Below are 20727 nucleotides of genomic sequence, written 5' to 3' on the forward strand. Positions count from 1 at the left end.
AATGCTTAATAAGATCAAATGATCATTTAAGGATGGGCTATTTTGTTAAAGGACAAAAACGAAATGAGTCCAGGAGAGTATGTGTTCATACCAACTCTAGAACACAATCATTCTTCGTTCATGAACCACATGGTGAAGTACAATGAGCTCTGCTGTGCTTTTAGTCTTGTATCACGATACCATACATACCTCTATTATGATACGATACAGGCGCCTATCATGTAAAGAAAGTATCACGACTAATCGATACACAATGAATCTTTACACCCCTGTTTAGCAGGTAATGAACTCTGTGGACAGGAGCCTGCAGTAACTCGGTCATGCCAGATACAGCACATGCTCTGGGTGGTGACGGAGCTGGTATTATTAACTCTGGTGTTATATTTACAACATGTATTATTTCCAAAGAATTATTTCATGTAGCAAATATCTCAGGCACATGCCAAGCACACAATAGTACATACAGGCGTTGGTCAGACAAAAACACAGAAAAACCTGCTATAGCACTGTCACAGGGTCTGCAAGGCGCTTGTTCTTGAGAGATAACTGACAGTTCCTCAGTGATTACCGGCCTCTAATTCTGTCCTCATTCTCGAGACTGTTCCTGGTGCAGCTTCAGTAATTTGTGCAAACTTTGATACAGAAGCACCTGCCAACCGAACCCCTACAATCAGCCTATGATTGCCGGTCAGTCAGATCTGCAGAGTTCTTTTCTTTTGACCCTGAATGTGCATATTTCAGGGACTTCTAATTCTGTGTCCATCCCCTCTGTAGTTTATGTGATTTATGGAGTGAAACTGAAGCTTTAATCACCCCCTTACCCATTGAAGGTGTTTTAAAAAATATATATATATCTTTGATTCAATATTTTACTTCTCCCATCGGTGACTTAAAATTGCTATTATAAAGCTCTATTATTTTAATGACGTTGTCCAGTGGTGTTCAGAATGTGTGTCTGGGTGTGATTTCAGAACCGGTTCCTGTAAAGGTCTGAATGATCAAGGACACATTGACCCTGCTAATTTCTCTCATACACTGTATCATGTTTGTACAGAGGGGGCCCTGTGTAAATGAGTTTTTTTTTTTTTACTGAGGACCAGAGCTGTCCAATTCTTTATTATTAATATTTTTTAGTTTTTATACAACTATACAAAAGAAAGTTTAGTTTACTAAATAAAATGGACTAAATAGAAGAGAAGGCGTTACACTGAGACACCACTACTTCAGTAGTTTCCTGCTCATTAAAACACAACATCAGTATGCTGCGTTTTGTTCAGATCGCCCATGCAGTCTTTCCAAATCCATTAAAAAAACTTTGAATCGGATACTTCAGAAGAGCTACTTTGCATTCATCTGACATCCTGCTTCAGAGGCTGTTAAACTGTTCTGATGCTGTGAGTGTGCATTATATTGGTACAGATCTGCACATAGACGGATTGCAGCTCTGCGCCTGCAGCTGGTGTGTCATTGGATTATCAAACAATTATTCTGGTGCATGAATCAGGGTTCAGTTTAACCACGTCATCCTCATTGTTCTCACAGATCCACTGCACACGTCTGACATTTCAATCACTCACAATAAATTGCATCCAAATGTCTCACCTACATGGGCCAGTCTGGGGTATGGGGTCCGATAACCTCATCATAACCCAGCCTGAAAAGACACCAGCATCGCTGCAATACTGAAAGTGGGAAGCACATCTGTCATTCATTCAGAGAATAATGTGGGTGGAGAGATCTACTGGTTGAAGCTAAATTATTCCAGAAGCAATGCCTCGCGGAGGGGGTTGGGGGAGTGTGAAGTCTGGAACGCTCAGACAACTTCTCGTAGTTTTCAACATCCCTTGTGGTCTTAAATCACAACAAGGATCTTGCCTGTCCTATCTGAAACTTCTGGATCCTTGAGGAACACTCAGACAGGCACAGCAACAGGTTTCAGTGGAGCCGCATGTGTGACTGGCACACACATCTATCTCCCAGCTGCTCCACTCTTGACTGGCAGATGCTTTTGGTTTCTAAAAATACACCCAGGAGAGCTTACCTAGTTCAAAATAGAGGGGGGAGGCAGAAACAAAGTGTAACTTAAAAAAAAAAAAAAACTTGGGTTATATCCAGTGGCTGCTGGATTTGTCTGAAGCAGATTTATTTTCAGATAAAAAGCCACTTTTAAAGACAGCCCCCAGCACCCCCACCCCATTGATCTGCAAAAACTATTCATCTCACAAAGTTGTGGACACTCCTTTGAGAGGTGGTATGGCCCAATGGGTGGCAAATCCATATATAGAGTTTGGGCTGGAGGAATGTTAAGGTGTTGAAGTGTCTCTGACTACCCCAGGGATAGCTCCCAAGGTTAGAGTGTGTGACTCCCAAGGCTTTCCTTTCTATTCCTCTTATTCTCCCTGCAATGGCTCTGGAAAATATGGAGAACGTTGAGGTGTTCAACTCCGAAGGCAAGGGCCGGGGGCTTCGAGCCACCAAGGAGCTGTGGGCTGGGGACGTCCTGTTTGCAGAGCCGTCCTACTCCGCGGTGGTCTTCGACAGGTGGGTGCCCTTCATTCTTATTTCATATTGCCAGATCTGGGCTCATGGTGGGCTTGAGTGCTGGGCTGCAGAGTGGAACGTAGTGGGTTTGAGTATCTCACTGGTTAGAGTGCAGGGCTGCAGTGTGGAAGGTAGTTGTTTTGAGTAGCTCAGTGGTTAGAGTGCTGGGCTGCAGTGTGGAAGGTAGTGGGTTTGAGTAGCTCAGTGGTTAGAGTGCTGGGCTGCAATGTGGAAGGTTGTGGGTTTGAGTAGCTCAGTGGTTAGAGTGCTGGGCTGCAGTGTGGAAGGTAGTGGGTTTGAGTAGCTCAGTGGTTAGAGTGCTGGGCTGCAATGTGGAAGGTTGTGGGTTTGCGTGAGACAATTACAGAACTGTGTTCTGAACTCATTTTTGGTAGTTACTCTAGGATACAGAGTCCAGGGCATTGTAATTGATGGCAGTAGCACAGTATGAGTTCACAAACTGTAGCTTACTGGTTTTAAGCTCTAAGTTTTGATTGCGATTGGGTACATGGCTTCTTGTACATTCATGTCTCGGATTTATGTATTAAATTCACTGGTGGATTTCATTGCTTCTATGAAAGCTAGTAGCCTGTCAGTGTGCCAATGAAATTTCAAAGCAACACCATTCATATCCCCACTGGGTTTGTTCTCACAATACTCTGTGCTTGTATCTAGAGTGTTTTAAATGGACTGCTGCACTGGGAACAAGCAATATTAACAAGGCTGTTCTTTCTTAATATTGAAAGGAAATTATCCTCTTCTTTCACTTTATGGATATCACTGTGAATACCAATGCTGCTGCAACTTTGTCAAGTTAAAGTATCCAAGTGATTCTGCCTCAACAACATGACTAAGTAACCCATTCCATGCCCAATACAGTAAAGCCTTCTGAAGATCAAACCTTGCTTGCCACATTGATACAAATTCATCTAAACCAGGATACCATCAGCACTGTAGTCCTATCAGATGTTCAGTTGCCGACTGCTCATTTATTGAGTGTGCATTTTGCTCCACCTGCTGCATCTCTGAGTCCCACACGTGTCCAAGTCCATCCGCGTGCCGCACATCATGACAAATGAATGCTTACTTTAAACCCATTTGGAGGTCAAAGAGAGAATTGCCAGTTACAGTGTGTTGATTATTGTGGCAGCTGGCTGCATTGTTACTCTTTTAACTGGTTCTGCAGTTTTTGCATTTTAGGGTGGCATCATATAATGGGCTCTAGCAACCCAGTCACAGGTTTGATCATTGTTTGGTCATCCGTCACATTTCCCATGCTTTTAATGAATTACACCCTACAGCCTTTCTTCCAGGTCATTAAATCTTGGGGCTGAGTTCGATTCACTCTTATAACAAAGATCGCCCAGCCCTCCTTGCATAGCCACAGAGTGCTGTTGAAGAAGCTATTACTCTGAGGTGCTATCAATTTGCAAGGCATGCTGTCAGAGTCCATCAGTGCTTCTCTCTACCTTCAGTACCTAACTAGCACGTCTGATGAAGCGGCGTTGTTGTTTATTTAACTAGCTCAGCAAACACAGCTATTGCTTGGAGTGATTTCCTGCTGGTCACTGGTGGCTGCCCTTATAAAAGTATTTTTTTTTTCCATGGTATTTTGGCAGTTTTCCCATGCTTTTCTCATGGTTATACTCTGCATTTACCATAGTTTACCCTGGTTTGCCATGTTTATTACTATGCGTTACCATACCTCGCTATTCTTTACAGTGCTTACCTATATTTTGTCATGCTTTCAATGTGCTTTATCACACTTTGCTATGCTTGCACTATGGGAGTCGTGTACAAGGCTGGTCACTGCAGCTGTCTCCTCAATAGCCCAGCAGCCCTCCTGTCTTGTGTGCTGGGCTGTCACTCAGTGAGACAGCAGCTGATATGAACTCTAAGCTCTTATCCTTCCAGCACCCCCATGCCTGCTCTCTTGGGCTAAGCCACTGTATGTTATCAGTATAACAAAATCACCATTTAGAAAAAAAAAGGTTGCTGTTCAGGTGCTGTAACAGAGCTTAAATATGCTTCTTTAACCTTGTGTAATGAATCTCCTCCTAGAAGCTGATGAGTTAATAATACTGACATCAGCATAAGACACATACTCGCCTCTCGAGTTGAATGGTAAGTCGTTCGTCTTTGAACTGTATGGTTTGCGGTTGGCATCCAGCCCTTGTCTTTCCATTCAATTCAATGGGCTGAGATGTCAATTCTTTATGCTTGGTCCTTCCAGCTTTAACCACTATCCTTCAGACTTTAGACCATAAACCAAAGCAAAGCTTAAAGTGATTGTTACATCTTCCATAACTTGTTGCATTGGAATAATTTTGTTACATTTGGAATAACTTTTACTCCATTGTGGGTTTTCAGTAGTAGCTCATGTTAAAGAGAAGCTTCAGATATCTGACCCGGTGGTGATGATTCTACACACACTGCCACCTTTGACTGTCAGCATGGTTCCTGAGTGGCTGATTTCCCAGGTTGATTTCATAAACGTATTTAAGAATAGCACCCTGCAATGATACAGCACTTTGTCTCAAGCTGTGGTCCCTCTGGGCCCCTGTTTTACATTCCCCAAATATAAAGAGACAATGAGAAATTGGGCCCACGTATTCAAAGAGCAACTTGACAACAGGTCTGCAAAGAAGGAAGTGACATGAACACTTTGTGAATGACATTGTTATGTTTACTGTCTCATGAGTATTTTGTAGATTAGAATACTACATCCTACAAAGTTTAGTAATCTAACAATACCCCGTGGGGGTGTGCTACTAATTACCTTTAAGAAGTATCTACCGGCAGGTATTAAATAAATCAATTCATTAATGTGTTCATTTCAAAACAAGAAAAACTGTCTTTCCCTCACCATTAAGTACCAATTAACGGCAATTAACTTCGGCATTGTTTGTTTTAAAAGCTGACTGGGAGCAGATTTTCCTCTCATAAGGGGCGCTGACATTTTTACTGCTGTACTGAGGCCGTAAGCTGACACTGAAATTTTACGAGTACAGCAATGAGTATCAGCACAGCTCTAATATCCTGTCACACATGATAAAATCAGTGCGGCTTTTATTAAAACTGGTCTATCTTTAATTCGCTTCACTGCGTTTTGCCACTTGTGTTCAGAAGAACAAAGGTGCAGCTGTCTGTGGGAGAGTGGAGGAGCAGCCTGGCCTAAAATTAGACTTCTAGGGACAGGCTAGCCACTTGAGAACGCAAACTAGATCCTTTTTGGGTAACAGAAAGTAAACGTGCTGGACTACTGTAGAGCCTGCTGGAAAGCCAAACAGCCCCAGCGTTTTCAAAGCCATATAGCACTCGAGTTAGTACACACAGGCACAAATAAAAACTCCAGAGGCTCCAGAGAGCATGACTACTGTACCTCTGCTCACTCCCTTAGCCTCTTGCTGGAGGATTACTGAGAGGTGACCCAGCTGTATCACCCCTATAGACACCTTGAACAGAGTCAGACACTAAGTCCCGCAGTTCTGCTACTCCACAGAGCAATGTAACAATATTGACCCTCCTGAAAGGCCTGCTTCTTGAGTGTACTGTACAGTGTGCATGCAGTACGGACTCTTCTTGGAATAGAGTGATTTGCCTGTTCCTGGAATCCTTGGACGCTGTTGGAAGACAAGTCGCTACAACTGAAGTGATTATCCCAGTGTGCCTTAACTCCTAAAAACACAATAATCCCTCCCTGACCTACAGTACACTTCAGAAAAGCATGAAAAATAATGTTAAATATTGCACTACATGTGAAATGTGTAATCATCAGGGTGATAGTAGATGCCACGCTCTGTAGCGCTACATCATTCTCGCTGATGTTTGTTTACCCTGTACGGTGATTCTGATTCTACAATAAAACAAGTGACAGTATTGTGAGTTTTAGTGCTCCTTTATTAAGATCTGCCACTGTTTAGATCATTCAAGTCCCAACCGTGAATTAACTCAATTGCAACAAAAGCAGAAACTCCAGTAACTCAGTTATCCTGGTGTGCCCTAACTCCTAAACATACCGTAATCCCTCGTCGTTTCTCTATCTGACTCACAGTACACTTTCAAAAACCAGGTATGATTAGTGGAATTGTAATATAAGGAGTTTGCACTGCCTCGTGTCCCGTGCTCCAGCACCAATGTGCCGAGATGCAGGCTCTTGAGGACATCTGTCTCTCCCTGTCACCACGCCAGCTTCTCATCTCTTCTCATGGAACTTACTAGTACCAGCTGGCTCTGGTTCAAGCACTCAGCTGCCAAGGGAGCTGGCCTTTTCTTCAATGTTCAGACTGTTAAAATGCTGCTGAGAGAGTGTTAACGAGGGCTAGGAAATACGATCACCCCGGTTTTGAACTCATTGCATTGGCTTCCGCTTTAGAGCTGATTTTAAGATCCTACTGCTTACCTATATGGTGCTATGTTGTCTCTCCATTATATCTCACTGAATTAATATGGCCATACCTCCCTGGCTGTACACTACGCTCACAGGATGCCAGTTTGTTTCTCGCCCCTAGCCTTCGGAAGTCCTTACGACCTTTGTCAGACGAGCAGAGTCTGTTCCTGTTTTTAAATCTCAATTAAAACATATCCATTTGAAAAGGCGTTTCTTGGTACATTGTCTGAAGGTTGTGAATTAATTTTAAATAGCTGACTAACAACTCAAATGTTTCTTATTTATTTTAAACTGTCTGTTTTTAATAGCTCTGCTAAAATTTGTTCTGTGGAAATTTCTTCAATTGTGCTATATAAGTCATCGTTGTTGTCTTGAACATCTCTTTATTACATGAAGCCTCTAGAATGAAGCCTCTAGAATGAAGCCTCTAGAATGTCACACCTCTGGTTTAATACATAAAGTCAGAGATGCTACATTTGTGCAGCGCAGGCTTTCCCTTATAAAACAATTCCCATAGTAAAAGCATAGCAAAGGGTAATAAAGCATAGTGAAAGCATGGTAAATTGTGAGTAAGCATTGTAAAGCACAGAGAGATATGGTAAAACATTGTTATGCAGTACATTATCTAGGGTAGCTTTTGAATGAAGGTTCCTAAATATGTCTAAGATGTAGTTCTGTTAGCCTCATTGGTCTATGGAGATGATTATTGGAAATGCATGTAATGGGTGATACTCTACTGTTATGGATTCTGTTTCCTGTCGGTGAGATGAGATGAGGTTACAAGCTCTAAAACCATTGCATTGTGGTTTAGAAGCTCACTTGCACTGTGTGAGGTCACCAGTTTGCACCCAGCCTCTGCCCTCTCACATACAGTAAGTAAAGACTTACAAAGGAATAAGTGCCAGACCATTTGCAAGGTCATTGTACATGATGAATTCTCCAGTGCTTACTGTGTGTCTCCTTGTTTCTTCCAGCCTGACGCAGGGGGTGTGTCACAACTGCTTTAAGAAACAGCTGAAGCTCCAGCGATGTGGGCAGTGCAAGTTTGCCCACTACTGTGACCGTACCTGCCAGAAAGAGGGATGGGCAGAGCACAAGAGCGAGTGCAGTGCCATCAAGAAGAATGGCAGCGTACCGAACGAGAACATCAGGTGAGGAGCTCAAGGAAACAGGCTGAGTATTATTACTGTTTACTTAGTAAGGATAACCTGGACCCCAGCATGGGGAGTGTATGGGGGTGATGTGCGCTAAGTAGTTTTCCAGAAAGACTAGCCAAGGGTTAAAATAGAGTTCCTTATTGAAATATAACGCTGCACACTAAAGTATAATAGCAGGACCATTGCGGTGCTGCCTCAGGGCAGCATTTTATTCCCGATTGACAATACGTTGGCATTTCAAGGTTACTTTCCTTTTCAGAAATACCAAAAGAAAGTTAATAAATTCAGTGACAAACTATGCTATTTCTAAACTGAGCACTGTTGAGTTTTGAATCGTTATGTGCGGTGTTTCCTTTTCAGAAGGCGTTTGTCTGAACGTGTCTCCCTCTCCCTCCCCCCAGGCTGGCGGCTCGTATCCTGTGGCGGATCGAGAAGGAAGGCAGTGCCCTGTCCGAGGGCCGGCTCACCTCCCTCGATGACCTGGAGAACCACTTGGACGACCTCGGGGAGGACGACATGAAGGAGCTGAAGGTGGACGTCCATAACTTCCTGGACTTCTGGCCGAGCAACAGCCGCATGTTTGGTGTGCAGTACATCTCCCACATCTTCGGATTGGTATGTGGGTCCTGAGACTGGGCTCAGGGTTGAGGGATCACGGGTGCCTTGCATTAGGACAGCCTGCCATTAATGAAATGCTCAAGTCTATTGAGATCAACTGAATTGTGTGTTGCACATTGTGATACTGTAATATAGGAGACGTAAGGAATTTATTGGATCTGTACTTTGGACAGAGGGTAGGAGACACTTTTTTAATGCAGAGAGTTGTGAAGGCAGGTAATAATCACAGATGGGACGAATGGCCTCCTCCCTTGATAAATTTCGTATGTTCTTATGTTCTTACATATCCAACAGCTACAATGCAAAATCTTCTTTTTCACTTTCTCACACACTAGTCTGCTCTCTCACACACTAGCCTCTCACACACACCAGCCTGCTCTCTCACACACTAGCCTCTCTCACACACTTGCCTGCTCTCTCACACAATCGCCTCTCTCACACACCAGCCTGCTCTCTCACACACTAGCTTGCTCTCTCACACACTAGCCTGCTCTCTCACACACTAGCCTCTCACACACTTGCCTGCTCTCTCACACACTCGCCTCTCTCACACACCAGCCTGCTCTCTCACACACTAGCCTGCTCTCTCACACACTAGCCTGCTCTCTCACACACCAGCCTGCTCTCTCACACACCAGCCTGCTCTCTCACACACTAGCCTGCCCCCACCCTCATCTTCATTTCTTCCTGGCAGATCAACTGCAATGGATTCACTCTGAGTGATCAGCGAGGGCTCCAGGCAGTGGGCGTGGGAATCTTCCCCAACCTGTGCCTGGTAAATCACAACTGCTGGCCCAACTGCACCGTCATCCTCAACAACGGCAAGTATGTAACCCTTTCAGGAGCTCTACACTCCCCATCTTCACACTGTTTGCACAGAGCGTCCTGAATAAAATGTGTAAAACATCTTAGAGGTCCTACACCAAAACAGAAGGCATCCCTATGAACATCTTTCCCCAGTTTTGCTGTTGATGGAATGGGGAATTGAAGCTGATGCACAAGGAGCCATTGGAGTGTGCATGCTGATGGCCGTGCAAGATGAATGTTCACATATTATTATTATTATTATTTTATTTCTTAGCAGACACCCTTATCCAGGGCGACTTACAGTCATAGACAAAAATACATTTCAAGAATCAGTACAAGTATTAATACAATTAAGAGCAAGATAAAATACAATCATTTCGGTTCTAGCAAGTACAAGTATGACAAAATACGATTAAATAACGGAGCAGATAACAGTGTCAGTGATAGTTACATCAGGATATAATTAAATACAAAATACTACAGATTAAATGACACTTGACAGATTACAGTACTCTAAAGTACAGGGTTAATGCAGTAAAATAGGGAGCAGATAAGAGCAAGTAAAGTGCATTTAAGGAAGAGTGATAAGTGTCCAGATGGAAAAGAGGAGTTTCTACAGGTGCTGTCTGAAGAGGTGAGTCTTGAGGAAGCGCCGGAAGATGGTCAGGGACTGGGCAGTCCTGACATCTGTAGGTAGGTCATTCCACCACTGCGGGGTGAGGGTGGAGAAGGAGCGGGCTCTGGAGGCAAGGGGAGCGTAGAGGAGGTAGAGCTAGTCTTCTAGTGAAGGAGGAGCGGAGAGGTCGAGTGGGGGTGTAGGGAGAGATGAGGGTCTGGAGGTAACTGGGTGCAGTTTGGTCAAGGCATCTGTAGGCGAGTACTTGAACTGGATGCAAGCGGTGATCGGGAGCCAGTGGAGTGAGCGGAGCAGTGGAGTTGCGTGGGAGAAGCGAGGCAGAGGAAACACCAGGCAAGCAGCGGAGTTCTGGATGAGCTGGAGCGGATGGGTGGCGGACGCAGGGAGGCCAGCCAGGAGGGAGTTGCAGTAGTCTAGGCGGGAGAGTACCAGGGCCTGGACCAGGAGCTGGGTGGTGTAGTTTGTGAGGAAGGGTCGGATTCTTAGTATGTTGCTCAGGAAGAATCGGCAAGTGCGTGCCAGAGTGGAGATGTGCTGGGAATAAGAGAGGCAGGGGTCCAGGGTGACTCCGAGGTTCTTAGCTGAGGAGGAGGGAGAGAGTGTGGTAGATTCCAGAGGAACAGGGATAGAGAGATCAGAGGAGGGGGAGGAGGAGGGAAAGAAAAGGAGGTCAGATTTAGAGAGGTTGAGTTTGAGGTGATGCGATTGCATCCAGGAGGAAATAGCAGACAGACAGGTAGAGATACGGGAGGAGATGGTGGAGTCAGAGGTGGGGAAGGAGAGGAAAATCTGAGCATCATCAGCATAGAAATGGTATGAGAAACCATAGGATGCGATGAGGGGGCCCAGGGAGCGGGTGTAGAGAGAGAACAGGAGAGGACCCAAGACTGACCCTTGGGAGACTCCTGTTGAGAGAGGGCGAGGTGTGGAGGTTGCTCCACACCAGGTTACCTTGTAAGTGTGGTTGGAGAGGTAGGAGGAGAACCAGGCCAGAGCAGTGCCAGAGATTCCCAGGTCAGCGAGAGAGGATAGTAGAATAGAGTGATCAACAGAGTCAAAGGCAGCAGAGAGGTCGAGGAGAATTAGGACAGAGGAGAGAGAGGCAGCTCGGGCAGAGTTTAGTGAGTTAGTGACAGACAGGAGGGCGGTTTCAGTGGAGTGAGCAGAGCGGAAGCCAGATTGGAGAGGGTCAAGCAGAGAGTGGTTGGACAGGAAAGCAGAGAGCTGGCGATGTACAGCCCGCTCGAGGGTTTTGGAGAGGAAGGGTAGGAGGGAGACAGGACGGTAGCTCTGGAGGGAAGTGGGTTTTTTTGAGGAGGGGAGTGATAGAGGCTTGTTTGAAGGCAGAGGGAAAGAGACCAGAAAGGAGAGAGGTGTTGAGAAGGGAGGAGATGAAGGTAAGTAGAGCAGGAGCAGCAGCTTGAAAGAGGTGAGTGGGGAGGGGGTCCAGGGCATATGTGGTGGGTTTGTGACCCTGGAGCAGGGAGGAGAGGTCAGAGTCTGAGAGGGGGGAGAAGGTGGAGAAAGAGGGTGAGTTAGTAGGGGATGCAGTGGGTGTAGGGGTTGGAGCAGGAGAGGTGTTAAAGAGTTTGCGGATATCTGAGATTTTAGAAGAGAAGAAAGAGGCAAAGTCATCAGAGGAGATAGAGGAGAGAGGAGGAGGGGGAGGGTTAAGGAGGGAGGAGAAGGTAGAGAATAGTTTACATGGGTTGTTAGTGGAGGCTTGGATTGTAGATTGGAAATAAGAACATTTAGAAGAGGAGAGAGTAGAGGAGAAGGAGGAGAGGATAGCGCGGTAGAGGTCTAGGGAAGCAGGGGGTTTGGTTCTCTTCCATTTCTTTTCAGCAGATCGCAGTGTGGTTCTTGCTGAGTGGAGTGCAGAGGAGAGCCAGGGTTGGGGAGGGGCGAGCAGGTCGGGAGGTGAGGGAGGAGGTGAGGGAGGAGAAGAGGGTGGAGGTAGCAGAGTCTACAGAGAGTTGGGAGAATGTGTTGATTGGAGGGAGGTGCGAGAGAGCGGTGGAGGCAAGGGCAGAGGGGGAGAGAGAGCGGAGGTTATGGTGAGAGGTGACAGTGGGGGTAGGAGGAGCAGGGAGAGAGGGGAGAGACAGAGAAAAAGAGATGAAATAGTGATCAGAGAGGTCCAAGGGGGTGACAGAGAGGGTGGAGGGGCAGCAGGCCCTGGAGAAGGTGAGGTCCAGTTGACAGCCAGCTTTGTGGGTAGGTGGGGATGGAGAGAGACAGAAGTCAAAGGAGTAAAGGAGAGGGAGGAATCCGGCAGAGTGGCTGGGGTTGGAGAGATGGATATTGAAATCACCTAACAGGACAGTTGGGGTGGACAGAGAGGGGAGGGAGGAGAGTAGATAGTCAAGTTCATTGAGAAAGTGAGCGAGAGGTCCAGGGGGATGGTACAGTACAATTAGCAGGAGTTGACAGGGAGAGGTAAGTTGGACAGCATGAAATTCAAAGGTGTTAACAGAGAGTGAGAGATCGGAGGGGACAGAAAAGAGTAAGGAGGAAGAGAGGAGAAGACCAGTCCCACCTCCCCGTCCAGTGAGACGCGGGGTATGGGACAGGACGTAGAGAGAGGACAGGGCGGCAGGAGTTACAGTGTTATCAGTGGACAGCCAGGTTTCAGTGAGAGCAAGGAAATCGAGAGAGAGGTGGGAGGCAAAGACAGAGATTAAATCAGCTTTGTTAGCAGAAGAGTGACGGTTCCAGAGTGCACGAGAGAGAGTGCGAGGGGGGCGAGGGTGAGGGGGGGGGGGGGAGAGACAGCGGGATGAGGTTAGAGGGGTTGGAGGAGCAGCGGTGGGAAGAGGGCAGAGGACGAGAGCAAGAGGACAGAACAGGGATGTGAGAGACAGTCATAGCAGGACAGGTGAGACAAATAGGCACAATGGGAGTGGGAGCTGTGGCCCAACAGCGTCTCGGTGCAGGCGTCGCCTCACTGGACTCCCCCAGTTAGACTCCCGGCTCTTTTGTTGAGAGGATCTTCAGATGGCTGGCGCTTCGTGCTGGCATATTTATACAGGGTGCACATCTCTTTCCAGCCAGGGACCCTGTCCTCACATTGGATGGTGGAAGTCAAGCCCTTTAAAACAAGCTTGCTGCTCATTCCTAAAGCTCCCCAGCTCAGTGCTAATGAGTCCTCCTTTCTACAGTCTAAGCAGCACCATTACAGTGTGGTACATGGCAATTAAAGTATTGTAATGTATTGGCTGGTCTTTATAACAGAGGTTTTAAAAAACTGAAAACTAATAAGGCTGCTGTGCTTTGGCATCCAACTACTTCCCATTGAAATGTGCCTAATTATTACACATATTGGTACCAATCCACCCAAAGTGCCATGTTCTATGGAGGTCTCTGTGATCAACAGGCAATACAAATACAAAGTCTGCTTAGACAAAACAAAGTAGCCATTACTAAATGGCTGTTGAAATGGATTCTTTCTATGTCATGTAAACTGCCGATTTTCATTTTGTCTTTCAGTCACGAGGCAGTAAAGTCAATGTTTCACACCCAGATGAGGTGGGTTGGTCTCGTGCACTGCCCCTTACTTTACCCTGAAATCCTTACCTGACCATTACCTCCTTACCCTACCCCTCAGCCACTGAGCCCTGGGCACACAGCTCCTTCCACACATCATCAAGAGCACCATCCTTACCTGACCATTACCTCCTTACCCTACCCCTCACTGAGCCCTGGACACACAGCTCCTTCCACACATCATCAAGAGCACCACTGGCCATGTGATTTCCTGTTGACATGTCATTATGTATTATTATTAGGAGTGCAACAATCCCATGCAATTTACATGATACAGCACAACAACATGGCTTAACCCTAACCCTAACCCTAACCCTAACTACCTGACCATTACCTCCGTACCCTACCCCTCACTGAGCCCTGGACACACAGCTCCTTCCACACATCATCAAGAGCACCATCCTTACCTGGCCATTACCTCCGTACCCTACCCCTCACTGAGCCCTGGACACACAGCTCCTTCCACACATCATCAAGAGCACCATCCTTACCTGGCCATTACCTCCTTACCCTACCCCTCACTGAGCCCTGGACACACAGCTCCTTCCACACATCATCAAGAGCACCATCCTTACCTGACCATTACCTCCTTACCCTACCCCTCACTGAGCCCTGGACACACAGCTCCTTCCACACATCATCAAGAGCACCACTGGCCATGTGATTTCCTGTTGACATGTCATTATGTATTATTATTAGGAGTGCAACAATCCCATGCAATTTACATGATACAGCACAACAACATGGCTTAACCCTAACCCTAACCCTAACCCTAACTACCTGACCATTACCTCCGTACCCTACCCCTCACTGAGCCCTGGACACACAGCTCCTTCCACACATCATCAAGAGCACCATCCTTACCTGGCCATTACCTCCTTACCCTACCCCTCACTGAGCCCTGGACACACAGCTCCTTCCATGCGTCATCAAGAGCACCACTGGCCATGTGATTTCCTGTTGACATGTCATTATGTATTATTATTAGGAGTGCAACAATCCTATGCCATTTACATGATACAGCACAGTGTCATTGGGTTGTGTATCCGGATACAAGCACAACAACATGGCTTTTTGTAGTTCACCATAAGTGTATAAGTCTTTAAACAAAATAGTCTATCATTAATGATCACTACACGATAAGGTTCTAAATCTTTTGGCAGACAGAGATTTAAAGGGTTAATGTAAGTGAACAGTAGTACAGTGGCTCACTGAGGACAAAAAACGATACAAAAAATAATTTGTTATATCGAGATCACAAGATAATTGGTTCAGGTTCTCTGCATTTCAATTCCGTTCTTTCATTTTTTTTTCAAGACTGCAATGATCCACTGTGTGAAGGGCCACTCTTTTTACACGTTGACAGCATCACATATATACCAAACCAAACGATTTTCACATTCCCACCATCCTAGATTCACTAAAGTTCCCCCCCAAGTAGAAAGCCCCCTCCCGCCCGGACCACAGCATGGATCCTGCAGTGCTTCCCTTCGGCCCAGGAGCTCCCGGCTCAGGAGCAAGTGTTTTATTACTTATCTTTAACGGAATGCGTGCTATTTCTTTACGAGGTTTACGGTGGTTTTCACTACATGACACAGAACACTAATGCCATCCCATCTCCACCCATGCGAATGCTGCTTCTTTTGGAGTTTTGGAATTATTACAAGTCAGCTGAGACAGGCTTTGTTCTGATAATCAGGTGGTTTGGATACTAAAATTCCTTAATTCATGTTTTTAATTAAAAATAACACCAGTCTTTCTTTCTTTCTTTCTTTCTTTCTTTCTTTCTTTTATTTCACAACCATGTTTTGTTCCTCACCACCCTAAACCCATTTCCATCTGTACTGAAAGCTGAGAGGTGAAGCTTCCCTCGGCATGGGGGAAGGCTGGCACTTCTATGGCATGGCTTAGCGCAGCTGGCAAGCTAATGAGGGCGGACTGTGTACGAGTTGAGGAGAGAACAGCCTCTGTGCTCAGTTACAAAGTGAAATACTCACAGAATCAGATCCATGCCCTTCCAGCAGGAGGCGCTGCTACGCAGTGGTGATTCAGCTGTCTGAGAAGGAGCGGGTGGACAATCCCTGCAAAAATGAGTTGAGAACAAAAACTACACTGTTGAAAATAAATAAGAAAATGGCAATTTGACAGCCCTGCAAAAAACATAAACCAATTCATATTAATCATTTATAAAAGAAGACATCTCTTATAAATTCCAAATAATATAAGCTCCAAATAAGCTTAGTTTTTTTTAACTTTTCTGAAATATTTTTAACAATGCATTTCACTTTTTATGACTTTTTCGTGGCCAGCAGTAATCATGCAAAACCTCCTCCTCGATCTAGTGGAAATAGGTTTTAAATGAAACCTTTGCCTTTTTATATGAAAGTCAATTTTTCCCTCTCTAAGTACGAGACTGCTTGCCAGCTTTAGGCACAGAGGGCTGTTCTGCGTCAGTATTCCTCAGCACCACTAGCATCACTTTAAAGAGCCCTGTCCCTGCTCGCTGCCCCTGTCCCTCGCTCACCGCTGCCTGCTGTCTGTGTGTGTTTCCCAGGATCGAGCTGCGCGCCATCGGGAAGATCTCCCCGGGAGAGGAGCTCACTGTGTCCTACGTGGATTTCCTCTGCCTGAGTCAGGACCGCAGGAAGCAGCTGAAGCTGCAGTACCACTTCGACTGCACCTGTGAGCACTGCACCAAGGGGATCAAGGACGACCTCATGGAAGCTGTCAAAGAGGAGGAAGGAAACAAGGTGAGGGGTGAAGGATTGAAGACCCCCATTGCTCAGCAGTTTGAGACAGGAAGAGGATTCATTTGAATCCCAATTCAGACTAGAAAGTGGATTTGGGAATCAGGTCCTCAAATAGGTAGCTTGAATCCGATTACATTGTAATTGTAAGTTACTTGCACAAAGCAAGCATGGTGCGCCTAATTAAGTTCCTAGGGGGGATTAATATTCGTTCCTGGGGGAACAAATATTCAGGGGGAACAAATATTCTCTGACACCGGCACTCAAGTCTCAGTTATCTGCATAGGGGTCCACTTAAATAAGTGAATCCCTTTTACCCAGTGGCTGTAAAGCTGGCCATGTAAGGTCACTGGAAAGGACAGGCCCTGTCCATGACAACAGCCCTGAAAGACCATGACTTGAAAGCGTTCCATGTTTACTGTACTTTAGAAAACAGCTGTGTCTTATTATAGATTAATTTATCAGTCTGGGCTTATCAAGCAGGCACTCTGTCTGGCTCTGTCCGAGGTGCCAGCTGATATCTTTATCAGCCACTCCAATCAATTGTGATCCAACAATGGGGCCTGCTGGGAAAAATCCCCAGACTAGCAGCTCCACCAAGTGTGTCAGCAATGCTATGCGGCAATGCTTCATAATAAACAAATGAGTCCCTTGCATCTTTCATTCAGCACAAATACAATAAGTGTAGCTGGTTGAAAGAGTGTCCTGATCACCAGTGGGGTGTGAGAGAAGATCAATCCCATGCAGATTAACATTGAATAAAAGAGAGAGGGACATATTTGCAAAGCGTTTCCTCCATTCTTTATTAACTCATTTGAAAGGAAAAAAAAAATCCTGTTAGTGTTACAAAATGAAAAAGCAAACACACTTAAGAGGACTTGAAACATACAACTTAGCTGTTTGGTTCTAGTTTTGTAAAATTAACAGGTGATTTTACAGGGACTGTCACCTTCTACTGAAGAATACCAGTTGGCACAGCAGGGGAATGTGTTTGTCAAAGACATGGTGCAGCAGTCAGTGTGCTGAAACAGATAGATCAGCTCATTATTAAGACCACTGTCTGTCTCTCTGTCCCTAAATGTGTAGACAATGTGAAAGTCATTGTACCCTCTTTGGTGGTGGGAGAAGAGCGATCCCTTGTAGAAATGTGTCATGTTTTAACTGCTCGTTTCTGAATAACTTGGATGTTCTGGTGTGCAGCACGTCCGGTGAATGAGCCCGATGTTTCTGCTGTGTTTTCCAGCCCTCGGCGGAGGTGGTGAAGGAGGTGATAACGTTCAGCACTGACACCTTGCAAAAGATTGAGAAATCACGATCAGAGGGCAACTACCACGAGGTACAGTCCTGCCTGCCCCTAGCAGCACACAGGTTTTATTTAAAACTAATTTCAGCATAGCATGCAGTGCCTCCCAGTGGACATCTGTAGTAACTGATGCTTCTTTTAATGATACTTTTCATAGCACACAGTGCCACCTCCTGGCCAAATACTGTAGCTTTTTTAATATGTTTGTGGTTGCATGTTGTCCAGATCTGTGATCTGTGCCCTGCCCTTGTGTTGTGTCAGGTGGTGAAGTATTGTCGGGAGTGTCTGAAGAGACAGGAGCCGGTCCTGGCTGAGACCAACATCCACATGCTGCGGGTCCTGAGCATCGCCTCCGAGGTGCTATCCTACCTGCAGTCCTTCCACGAGGCTTCTGACTACTCAAACAAGATGGTGCAGGGATACCTGTGAGCACAGCGATTAATACACAAGAAACGACAACTTAATACACAAGAAAAAAGATGACTATCTCCTTCCCTCTGTCCTAAGTTTGTCTCCACTGTGTGTCATCTGGTCCTGGTTTCTGTGCCGGGCTTGAAGTCGTTGGTTAGGGTTACCCCCCCCCCAAAAAAAAATATTTTTTTGTCCTGGGCTAAGTAAAGGCAATTTGTATCGTCAACCTATCTTCATGTAACTCATTCCTTTAAGCCCTCCTGAGATTAGTTTGGTTGGACTCTTTCGTGAACCACAATGTCCTTTTGGGGATCAGAATTAAATGCAGTGTTCTGAGACAGGTTTCTTCTCCTTCCCCTCCAGGAAGCTGTACCACCCAAACAATGCACAGCTGGGCATGGCTACTATGAGGGCGGGCGTGACGCACTGGCACGCAGGGCTGATCGAGGTCGCGCACGGCATGATCTGCAAGGCCTATGCCATCCTAATGGTCACACATGGGCCCACACACCCCATCACCAAGGACCTGGAGGTGGGTGAACCCAGATCTGCCAACTGGCACTACACTACAGGATCACCACAGGAATGAATTGCAGGGCAGGAGTACAGTATATATACTGTATTACATATCATAACATGCATCCCCTCAATTTACAGCTCTTAATTCAAAATGAGAGCTGTCAGTGAGATGAAAAGGTTGACCATGGACATGACAGCAGTATGTCAACAGTGCTGTATGTACAGAATAGAACAGAATAATAGAGGCAATGAAATTTATTTTATTCAAGTTTTTTTTTTATTTTGTAAGATTTGTATTATCACGATGATTTCGGATAATTAATAATTAATAATGCTCAATTCACGTGTTTATTTCTTTTAGTTTGAGGGCAACTTAAAAACCCTGTCCCGTCCCAAAGTGTTCTGGAATTATGGGGCCAGGTGGCGACCCAAAGTGTGAGGCACCCTAATGTGCTTCTTTCAAAACTGCACATGTGAGACCACTGGAGTGAAAGGAAGTGCTCACCAGGAGTTATTTCATTAGTTAGAACAGCCCCTTTAATAGCCCACTGTAGTTTTGACGTTTTCCCATGCTTTTCCCATGGTTATATTAGGCATTTGCCATAGTCTACCCTGGTTTGCCATGTTTATTAATATGCTTTCACTGTGCTCTGTTACACTTCGCTCTGCTTTGTAGGCACATTCCCTCCACATAAAGGATCTCACAGGTGTGTGTGTGTGTGTGTGTTTGCGCTGCAGGCAATCCGCATGCAGACGGAGATGGAGCTTCGAATGTTCCAGCAGAACGAGTACGTGTACTACAGCATGCGCGAGGCAGCGCTCAAGAACCAGCCCATGAAGATGATGGCTGAGCCAGGACAGGAGGCCATCAAGAACCTCTTCCATAAGAAGTAACCCCCCCCCCCGCCTCTCTTCCACGGACACTGGCTGAGTCAGCAAACATGCTAGCACCACGCTGTCTATTACCACACGGGGCTCACGCTGTTGTTATCAGATCTGTCTAGAGACAGCGCTGGAATAATCGGGGATTAAAAGTACAGGCAGGATATCAATCTAAAAATATTAATAAGAAATACTTTGTTTTTTGTTAAGTTGCTGTTAGAGATCATTGCTATTTTTTTGTGCATTTCTTATTTATTTCATATTCATCCATATAGCCCTCTATGTAATTGCTTAGTCACAAGCACAGACTGTGTATGGTGTGATGCAAACATTTCCCACAGAAAAAGGAATGCTTATAATGGAAAATGAAAATAGGAAATAGAAAAGGATGAAAGTTTAATAAATGTGCAAAATGATGTCAAGTCTGCAGGGAGCAGTCAAGCCCATTTAAATGCAAAGTGACAGCAGTAAGAATCCGTTCTCATGGGGATGAGTAAAAAGGCACGCAGGTCAAGCCTGTGCACAGTAAAGTCCCAGTAGCTGCTGGTTCAATGCCGGCCGTTCTCTGCTATAATAATGCTGCTCTTTTTAATGCTGAGCCAGCTGGCTGCCTCCTGTGCCAAGTCGTGCTGCCCAATCATCAAGCACAGTATTGCTGTTTCCACTGGAGATCACAGGCCTGACTGAAGCGTGGTGTCTCTCTACACAGTGTATATTAACCTGCAAAAATTCACCTGCAAGTTTCACTCCAAGGAGGCTAGCACAACAAGAAGTCACTGCGTAATCCCCACCTGCAGGTGAAACAGCTTTTAATGCTTTTAATGCTGGTAACCCATCTGAGGAGAAATATATTGCAGCGCATTTCAAATCACTAAAAAAGATGTCATGCCATTGCCTGTTATGCTTGAACACATAAATGAATTGCACCTTCAGGCACCATAAGCAACTTCCTCGGTTATTTGTTTATGTAGGTTTGGAAAGTCTGTTATTGATTTGGCTTTTGTGATATGGGGCTCTACAGTATGTGAATGTGTTTGTTCTGTGATTAATCCCTGCATATAAAAACAGTCGTGTCATTTCTTGCCTCTAGAATCTGTGATTTTTATTTCTAATGCTTTGTTGTATGTTTGTGTTTGAATGAAGAGGCTCCTGTGGTCTCTGTATGGTTT

General features: G+C 45.5%; 1 protein-coding gene across 2 annotated transcripts; it reads left to right on the forward strand.

Annotated features, from left to right (window-relative positions):
- The first annotated feature begins 2277 nt into the window (after window positions 1-2277).
- Window positions 2278-20641, forward strand: LOC117404030 (histone-lysine N-methyltransferase Smyd1-like). 2 transcript variants are annotated; one of them, XM_034927887.2, is made up of 10 exons: window positions 2278-2541; window positions 7906-8082; window positions 8490-8703; window positions 9401-9531; window positions 13640-13678; window positions 16251-16446; window positions 17687-17779; window positions 18008-18171; window positions 18521-18689; window positions 19415-20641. In XM_034927887.2, the coding sequence occupies exons 1-10, from the start codon at window positions 2405-2407 to the stop codon at window positions 19568-19570; spliced, it is 1476 nt and encodes a 491-aa protein (XP_034783778.1). In that variant the 5' UTR covers window positions 2278-2404; the 3' UTR covers window positions 19571-20641. The 2 variants fall into 2 exon arrangements, with proteins under 2 accessions (XP_034783778.1, XP_034783782.1); XM_034927891.2 differs by lacking the exon at window positions 13640-13678 and having other exon boundaries at window positions 2282-2541.
- Window positions 20642-20727: the final 86 nt, after the last annotated feature.

This window comes from Acipenser ruthenus, chromosome 2 (genome assembly GCF_902713425.1).
Source record: "Acipenser ruthenus chromosome 2, fAciRut3.2 maternal haplotype, whole genome shotgun sequence".
Lineage (NCBI taxonomy): Eukaryota > Metazoa > Chordata > Actinopteri > Acipenseriformes > Acipenseridae > Acipenser > Acipenser ruthenus.